The sequence below is a fragment of the Hoplias malabaricus genome, chromosome 5, assembly GCF_029633855.1.
Source record: "Hoplias malabaricus isolate fHopMal1 chromosome 5, fHopMal1.hap1, whole genome shotgun sequence".
Taxonomy (NCBI): Eukaryota; Metazoa; Chordata; class Actinopteri; order Characiformes; family Erythrinidae; genus Hoplias; species Hoplias malabaricus.
In genome coordinates this window covers 11,053,442-11,063,240 of record NC_089804.1, presented here as the reverse complement: position 1 = coordinate 11,063,240, position 9,799 = coordinate 11,053,442, and the positions used below count along the sequence as shown (strand labels likewise).

The window sequence follows — 9,799 nt, the reverse complement described above, 5'->3', positions numbered from 1 at the left end:
GGCAGTTAGAGAGGTCCGGAAAGAAAGAGGTTTGGTGAGGCAAAGCTAAGAGGTGGTGGAAGAACCTGTTGAAAACACTTTGTCCTTTTGAGGCTTTTTCTTTTGAGGAGAAAGAAAAAAAATTGTAATCCTGGGAGAGCTTTTTTTAGTTTAGCTCAACGTTGTTGTCTTTTTTCTCTTTGGACTTGAAGTGGTCAAAACTAACCGACAATAATCAGAAAGAAAGAAGGGGGTAAAAAAATTTAAAAACACCCCCTAGCTGTTAGCTAAAACTGCAAGCCAACATGTAGCCCCAAACAAGTTCGATGCTTAACCCACTCCACACCGCGACTGTCAGAGAGACATGAGGCGTGTGTCTGACTGTGCGTGTGCGCTGTGGAGGATTACAGGGTTTGTCAGGGGACTCTGAACATCTAGGCTAAAAGGCTAAAGCTACAGGGCTGACTCTAGTGAGGAAACACAGAGAAGAGAATAAAGAGCATATATTGCCCACAGTGAGACAAGCAAGTCTGATGGGGCATATAAGGGCCACAAGGGGCATTTATAACGACCCCAGGGCCCCAGCGTGACGACATATTTCCCCCACCCGAACCGTCAGGGGGTGGGGGGTGCAGAGGCACAAGAGGGGCATCAGAGATAAAACAAACTTTAGCATTCCCTGTTTAACTCAGAAATATATGCAGAAACATCAGTTAGTTAAGAGTGAAAATGCAGAAAGACAATATTAAAACAATGTATTCTTATGTAAAATTTCAAAGAAACGTGGCAGGGTATAAGCAGCTCTGAAAGATGATGTTTGTTTTTAGTTTTTTATATTTGCGTATTTCTATAAACCAAACTGGGAAAATGTCTCAAATGTGTTGTTGGGTTCTGTGCATGCACCTAATTCCATCAGGCACATTTAGGCTTTGACATAATCTTGCAATTCCCTTGCACCATCAGAACTGCGAATTAATACACAGCAAATTCAGCAGTGTTAAATCGACACCATTAGTGTAAAAATGTAAACATGTCAACACTCTCAGTGTTAATTTAACATTAATAGTGTTGATTTAACACGGGTGAATTTGCTGTGTACTGACTTTCAGACTTCTACCACACATGCCCACACACAGACACTGAAGAAGAGTCATACATCTCTACACACAATGCAGTGGCTCATGAGAGGCCCTTGCGGAAGAAGCTTGAACCAACAGTGTGCATATACTTACTTTATAATCCCTGAACATGGAAAACCTATTGCTATGGATAACAGGCAACTACCATTCCTTTGGTCAAACTACACGTTACACATAGATATATATAGATTTATACAATCTTTTATATATATATATATATATATATATATATATATATATATATATATATATATATAGAGATGCTTTAATGGCAGTGTTATATCCTGAATATCACTGATCTGATGTTTGATTTGCACTAATCTGTGATGCCTATATTCAATAGGTTTCTAGTATGGCCTACCACCAGGAGAACAATAACAAGTACAGAAACAAAGACTGTTTCACTGGCCATGATAACAGTCATCTCTTTGGAGATAAATTTTGAATTGGAAACAATAACACAATAAGAAGGTCAACACAGAACAGTCTGTGGAGCTAGATGTGTGTGGACAGTGTAGGCTTCTGGGTTTTCTGCTTCTGGTGGCCTCTAGTTTGTTAAGGGCAGAAGTGATTAGGCAGAGGTTTGTATTGTGAGAGTAGGGCCCTGTGCAGTGGTGGAGGGTGGGAGCCATATCCATCTAAAGCCCTGGAAAATCCCTCTGCTACAGGAGGGCAACAATGAATGAAGATAGCTGATCTCATCTGTTTTAAACACACTCACTCGATCCACACCCCAACGCACACACACCACAATTATACATGTGGAGATACATTTGTCCCCAACAATTAATGCTAGCTGGCGCCATACACCTGTTCATCATATTGCATATGTCTGTATGGCGGATTTTTCTACTAAGAAACATAATTAACTGAAAGAGGCAAAAAAATCATATTGATGTAGTTTTATTACGGTAAATTATTTTAACAGACACGTAGGCTGTGACTACATAAAACTGTAATAACAATTAAACACTGTTTTTATTTAACATAGAACAAATATATATAAACATACAGCATCTCTATATGTTTTTCTATATACAGTGAAATATTTAGAGGAGCAAATTTACAGAAGAACCTGATAACTGACTGGAGAAACTATACAAGTACAGGTGCTTCCAAACAGGTATACTGCTGGGTACATTAGTTAGCATTCTATCATTCTGTCACACGCTGATGCTTGTAGAATATGACCTTGACCTCTCACCACGACAAGCAAACTAAGTAAATAACTGGAGCATGGCTGGCGAAAGATCCTCACACAAAGACTTCCCGGCTGTCTGTTGTTTAAATAGAAACATTAACTAAAGTTAGATCTATAGGAAAGTAATCAACAACAGGGATGAAATTTGTATTCTAATGTGAACATTCAGTGACTGTGATCCTCGTGCAACTGAATGAAATGCAAAAGTGCAACTGTTCCTCAGGTGACTAAAATGTCAGTGCAAGAAGTGACTAGAATATCAGCAAGAAAAAAAGGCCATACATAGGCTACATACAGTAAATGTGTTATACATAACCATCTCATGATAAATATTTAAGTGTTTAGTGATGCAAAAAACGATCATTTATATTCTCCACAAGCGAGTGAGTGCACGTGTCCAGGCCTGAATGTTTATCCACTAAAGTGAGGTTCTGAAAGGAATACAGTTGGAATTCTCTGTCCTTTGTAGTAACCAAATCCCAATTAGTCTCTACATGACAGATGTCTCCAGTACAGTTCCTAAGAACTGTGGAATCTGTGCTAAGGTGCAGAGAAGAAGAAATGGTGTTGTATTATCAGTTACTACATCATCTGGCTGTATCCATATAACTGTACAATATAATAAGTTCAGTAATTCATATACATGGTCTTAAAGCCTAAAAATTAATCAAAAATTCCGTCCTCACGGAAAAGTGTGGCGAGTCTGTGGTTCTACTTAAAATATATTTCAGGGTTGTTGTTTTTTTTTTGTTTGTTTGTTTTTTTTTGCATGGTACTTGTTACAGAGTAATATAATATTAATAAAGCTAAATAAAATCTCAATTCGTCAACCCATGTAATGTCCAACCATGTCCACCATAAAAAGATGATTCACTACCAAGGTTTGTGGACACTTCCAACATTTCTCCTAAAACTAAGGGGATATAATTTCTTTGCCCACTTTGCTGCAGAAACAGCCTCTACTTTTCGAGGTGTTCCACTAGATGCTGGAATATTTCTTTGAAAATAATTAGCCATTCAGTTATAGGAAATGTAACCCACATGTGACATTGTGCATGGTGACCTTAAGCTCATGTGCAGCTGCTCCAGGGCATCTCATTTGATCGTTGTCCTCAATGTGTGCACGTTAAAGCACCTGAATTCACTAGTTATAAGGGGTGTCTACAAACATTTATAAACATTTGAGCATGTCACATATCTGTCAGTATTTTCCCTTGATTCAGTTGTGCTCATGTTTGTTGGCCTGCTTGGCTCTCATAGCTGTCTGTGTGACAGTGGACAGAGATGAACGAGACACACTGGCTGTCTCCACTATCTCGATGTCCTTACAACTGAGGCATGCCACCAGCTTCTGCCTTGAAGCACTTTGTGCGAAGAAGAACTCATGAGACACCCCGGCCAACACTGCACCCAACACTGGCCCGATCCAGTACACCTGGAGAGTAGAAAATGAATGGAAGTTATTAAATTTATAGATATTACTCATTCTGATGCTTCACTGACTTGTGACAGAGAGAATAGAGCCTCTGTCTTAGCTGCTTTAAGCTCAGCACTGCAGAACCTCACTATGTAACCTCCCCATCCCTTAATTTCAGGAGAGTGCTGTAAAACTGAATTGCACTCTGCAACTGTGTGGAGATACCAAATCTTACTTAGCGTTCCTTTAAATTACACATTTGGTTTGTTTTAAATGAAAATAAACTCATCCACAGAGAACCTATGCTGTTTAAAAGAACAGTCCTTTTGAGTCATCCTCCTTCACACTTGAATTTCTTTTCAGGTCTTTTTTTCCTGACCCATTGCCTCTTCATCTTCCTCCTTCTCATGTGTTTTAGTGACCCACTTGCCACCCTTCTCCTATAATATCTCCTTCTTTCCATAACCCCCAGCCCCTGCCCCCCGACTGGTGACACACTGACTGAGCTGTGCCCTGAATGCACGCAAATTACTGTTTATTTCTAGAACTGATCATGTTGGAAAATATAAAGGGAACATTAACCAACAACTTAATTAAACTGTAAAGCATGATTCACCCAGTGGTGTTCCCAGTATCCAACTATAATGGCCGGTCCAAGAGAGCGAGCAGGGTTCATGCTGCCACCAGAGATCCTTCCCTGTGCACAAACATATAACATTTGATGTTTTACAATTGGTTGCGATTCATAAAATATACAAACCATTCCGTTCAAATTGCACTAGCTGAGTTGTGCTTCTTAACTATTCACAAAAATATGACATATGCTACATTCAATATTAGCATTTTAAATGTGTTGGAAAATTTAAATTGTTGTGTCATTTCCTTCAAATGTTATACAAACATCCACAAACTCACAGCAGTAAAGATTCCAGTACTAAGGGAGCAGCCGATGGCCAGGTTGCCAGGTTCATTTCCCTCTCTCCTGCGTTGATCCTCCACAGAAAAGATGGTGAATACCAGCTGAAAGGTGGCTAGTATCTCTGTCCCCAATGCCTGCCCAGCATTCACTTCCAGTGGTACCTATTATGATTGGGTATGTGTGTTTTAAACAAGAGGCAGAACTGGACAAGCCAACCCCACAAACAAATTCCAATCAAAATCAAAAATCGAATTTATACTTTCAATTACCAAGGTCAGACTGCACATAATCGTGGTGCTCCTGAACTCGTTTTAAATTTCTCAGTTTTCTAGTTTTCTTTCTACCTCCAAAACCACACACTGTTCCAAGACTTTCATAATTATACAACACTCATAATAAAGCATATAATGTGTAAATAAACCAACACAAAACATTTAATTATTTTTTACTGGTAGGAGTTGATTCGTCTTTTTATTGCACAGTAGCATTTAATGGCACTTTGCCATGCCTCCATATATAATCACAGCCTTTACACAATTTAGAATTCTTTAATTTTTTTAAGAATATATATACTCTGAAACTTTGGACTCATACCTTATTGACATAGATCTCTGCTGTGGATTTTAAAGGCAGGACCAAATAGAAGATACCTGCCCCTAGAGTGGCCCCCAAACACTGGGCAAAGACATAGACCACTGCCCTTAGCGCCTCGAGTTTCCGTGTAGCCAGTAAGGCTAAAGTTACAGCAGGGTTCACCTAAGATGAACAAAGAGGGTAGAGTGAGCAGAGTTCTTGGTAAAACATGGGTTATGCCGCTTCAACTCACCTAGAGCCAGACTAGTCCCATCACATATTTTTGTTCAACACACATTTCTACATTCAAATTTTCATTCATTATCTGTAAGCGCTTATCCAGTTCAGGGTCGCGGTGGTTCCAGAGCCTACCTGGAATCATTGGGTGCAAGGTAGGAATACACCCTGGAGGGGGCGCCAGTCCTTCACAGGGCAATACACACACTCACTCACACCTACGGAGTCACCAATCCACCTACCAATGTGTGTTTTTGGACTGTGGGAGAAAGCCAGAGCACCCAGAGGAAACCCACATGGACACAGGGAGAACACACCAAACTCCTCACAGACAGTTACCCAGAGCGGGATGACTACCTGCCGTGCCACCGTGCCGCCCCTACATTCAAGTTCTGTATAATTAATATGCTTGAATAGATTTGACAGGTCTCTCAAATGACACCCACTCCATGGCATAAACAGAGACTGAACACAGTTGTTCTGAATTTGGCGAAAGAGACTATGATCATATTGAGTTCTCCACGACTTGACACAGTCCATTCACATCCTTCTCACAGACTGTAAAATCAGTTTAGATGTGGCGAACTTTAAAGAGTCATATCTGTAGGACTATTTGAGGTACGAATCACACTGAGCTTCTGCATGCTTTTTTAAAATGGAAGTCAATTGAAAGCCAGGGCCTAGAAGTTGTCGTGGAATCCCCCTCAAGCAAACAGCAGTAGATAACAAACGGAGTAGTAGGTTTGAATTTCTCACCTGAGCCCCACTGATTTCCCCAAAGCAGTGTCCCAGACCAACTGCTGCCATGCCTGCAGCCAATGCTGGATACAGAGGTCCAGTGGAGGCTTCCTCAGAGCCTGGCAGAGAGGAGCCCAATACAGCTGACACAAAGACCAAAGACCCAAGTACCTCAGCCAGCATGCCTCGCCAAAACTGACGGCTCTTCACTTCCTAATCCAGAAAGGTTTATGTGTTAGACAAAATAATATAAGAATTTAGAAAAATAAAAATATTTAGATAAAGAACTTTGCTTTACAAAAAACACATGTAGTTTTTAGAACTGCAGTCCCCACAGCTGGAATAAATAATTTTGAGGTTTCTTTCTCTGCTGAAATCCAAAGAAGAACTATAATTCACTCAATTAATGCAGTAATATGGCCTAGGGGGTACGAGATAATAACATACAGTTTGGCATCTCTGATTGTATGATTTTAAAGTGAACAGAGTAGGTATAATTCATATTCATATCCTATAAATTGATAGACACATCAGGGTTTATTTTATTACCCTCAGAGTCATCCACATGATTCTTGACTCAGTACATTCTATATGCCCAAACATTTGTAGATATATTGTGATGCCCTACAATTTCTTCTAAAGCCAAGAGAGTTTCTAATTTCTAATGCTTCAGAATGGGTACAAGAGTATTGGTGAGGTCAGGTACCGTTGTTGGATTGCTGGATTCTTGGATGTGCAACCAAGAGTCATTTAGCTTTTGCAAATGATCCAAAAACATTGGCAGCATGTCTGTGAATTCTTCAAAAGTTTACACTGCACTGCTGAGCTCTCTTAACTGGATTCTTGTAGCTGCTTAAATCAGATGCTCAACTAAAATGCCAAGATTGAGCCCACCCCTCCCTATATAACTTTTGAGCCTCAAGAATTGACCCAACATTCTTCAAGTAGTAATGTAGATAAGCATCAGAACTCTTCACTGCTGGGACAACCAGTGGAAGTTTGTTGGAGCCAGGAGTGTGGAGTCTAACCCCTGTCATCAAACTCAGCTTGAACACCATTCTAATTGTGCTTTTCCAGTGCATGGGATTCGGCACGGCTCAGCTCAGTCCAGGTTTATCCCATCGCTTTTCCACTAGCACAGCTCTCCAGAGAAATGGAACCAGTGACATCGTAAGACCCCATCTCTAAGAACTGCAGGCTTTGAAAACCACAACAATGCCAACAGTAAAGCTAGGTGCAGTTAACTCGTTGTGTATTGTTTGGACTGAACATGGATCGGTTTCACAGATCAGTTTTCTTTGTTGCACGTTCGGCTTTCACTGAAGATTTACGTGGGCCACCAACCCAAAGAGTGTTTAAACCTCTTCAAAACACCTTTAGATAATGTTACGGTCTGCCATTGTGAGTTGGGCAACAAAAATGTGAAAGCTGCCATAACTAAAAGAGATTTTACAAGCGGCGGAGCTCTGCATTTTGTGGTGATTGACAGGTCTCGCTGACCAATCAGTGCTCTGTAGGGTATATATGTCAAAATTTACTACTTACTCGACTCGGTTAGAATTGTAAAAGAGCAGGGGCTGAAGGAAGTACCTTGTACCAGGTTCCAGAAATGGCCAGTGGAAAAGCAAAAGAGCCAAGTCATGTAGGTTCCATGCAGCGGAAAAGCACCATAATTCATTCCCTTTTTCTATAACCACTTCATCCTGATCAGAGTGGGCCTGGAGCCTACCTAGAATCTTGGATGCAAGGACAGGGTACCATCCATTACATGACATCATACACTCACCAAGCCACTCACACACTCACATCTGTGGACATGTTTGAATAGCTAATCCATCTATCAGCATGGGTGTTTGGACTGTGTCGGACGAAACTGGAGAACCTGGAATAAACCAACGGAACCCAGGACCCTACGATCCTGGAGCTTAGTTTAACGACACTACCAGTACCACCACCATACTGCCCTGAACACCCATCACTCCGTACAGTATTTAAACAAACACTAATCTAGCGCATACTGAAATGTCCAGTATTATACTATTCTGTGGTCTTAGCTATCAGTACTGGCACCTGTCAGGTACCAAGTGTGCTTGAAAGTTCTTTTTTGGACAAAATCATCTGTTATAAACGGCATAAATAAAAATGTAAATGTAAATTTGTAACAGACTGAAAAGCAGTAAATCACTTTACCCCCAACCCCACTACTACAGTGAGTTAAAGCTCAGGACCATATTCTATTTAACTTCCATTTCCAGAACAGTGACGATCACTAGATGGGGTAATGACGGTTTAAAAATGCTAAGGGTTAGAAACAGCTAGGCGATATATAATGATATTTTCACAGTTATGTTTTCATAATATATAACAGTACAATTATACGTGGCCAGGCTGGTTTTTGGCCATAGTGTCACACTGAAAAACATTTTCACAATCAAGAAAACTGCTAACAAGGAATAGAAAACAGGTCAGGTCTATTTTAAAAGGAATATTAAAAACATGCTTGCACCTCCCTCTGCGTAAACAAGAAAGAACACGTCACATTATTAATATATTATTACATTAGTGGTTATTTCTCTAAAAATCTGCATGGTGTCTGGATACAGAAAGCCAGCTGTTACTTCAAGAATACAACGAGACCAAAAGCTTGCCAACAGCATCATCTGAGTTTACTTAAAAGACTTGGCTCCGGTTTATTTAAACTGTAGTGATCTGTTCACTCTGTCTAGTGAGAGTCCTTACCTCCCGTAGAGTCATGTTGAGCTCAGAGTTTCGTTATCCTTCTATGTTTGTATATTTGTGTGTGTGTGTGTGTGAGTAAGCGAATTAAAAAACAGTCTCATTAATTCCAGTGAAGAGGACTTTGAATGCAGAGGCCATCCCCCATCTTAATCAGTACCTACAAAGCACTCCTCGTTTCTACAGCGACAGATTTTAGGACATCCTGACAACATCAAAGAGTCCTCTCCGCTCACTAAAATACAGAACATGGGAAGTATCCTGGTTTACATTTTTAATAAATGTAATATTATATGAATTTTATAATCAGCAAATCATGATAAGAACATAGTGTGTGAAATTGATCAGTAGTGGATCTGATCAGTGACTGGACTCAGCTGTGAGTTTGAATTCTCCCTAAATGTATTTGAATAATAACAAAAACAAGAATAGTCAAACTTGAAAAAATGAACGTTTTAATCACTATGTATATGTAATCTATTTACCAGAATGTTTCCATCTGACACGCACACACACACACACACAGTTCCCTTTCATCATTCCACTTATAAGGTTCTGTTCCTATTGCCAGGCAACAGCCTCTTTGGTGTGATGCAGTTGCTGTGGCAGCCTTTGTGTGGCCTCACAGCTGGACGTCTGCTTCCAGTGGGGATTTACAGATGAGATGAACATAACCTGCCCAAGAAGGTCTGAAAACTGTCCAACTTCTGCCATGATGAAATCCTCTCATACTTCATAAATCTGTACATTATAGAAAAGTCTGAACTGAAAATTGCCATGACGCTATAACACCTATCAAATCCCATCGATACTGAGAAAAATGCATAGAAAACACTTAAGAAAATTGTCTTTTATATTAT

The 9,799-nt window shown here is 40.1% G+C and overlaps 1 protein-coding gene across 1 annotated transcript; it reads right to left on the bottom strand.

Annotated features, from left to right (window-relative positions):
• Nucleotides 1-3,146: 3,146 nt before the first annotated feature.
• On the bottom strand, nucleotides 3,147-8,957 carry LOC136696224 (aquaporin-4). Its single transcript, XM_066670425.1, has 6 exons — nucleotides 8,943-8,957; nucleotides 6,222-6,416; nucleotides 5,250-5,411; nucleotides 4,652-4,816; nucleotides 4,353-4,433; nucleotides 3,147-3,754 (listed from the first exon to the last, which is right to left on the bottom strand). Exons 1-6 carry the CDS (start codon nucleotides 8,955-8,957, stop codon nucleotides 3,539-3,541), a joined length of 834 nt encoding a protein of 277 aa, XP_066526522.1. The 3' UTR covers nucleotides 3,147-3,538.
• Between the last annotated feature and the right edge of the window lie 842 nt (nucleotides 8,958-9,799).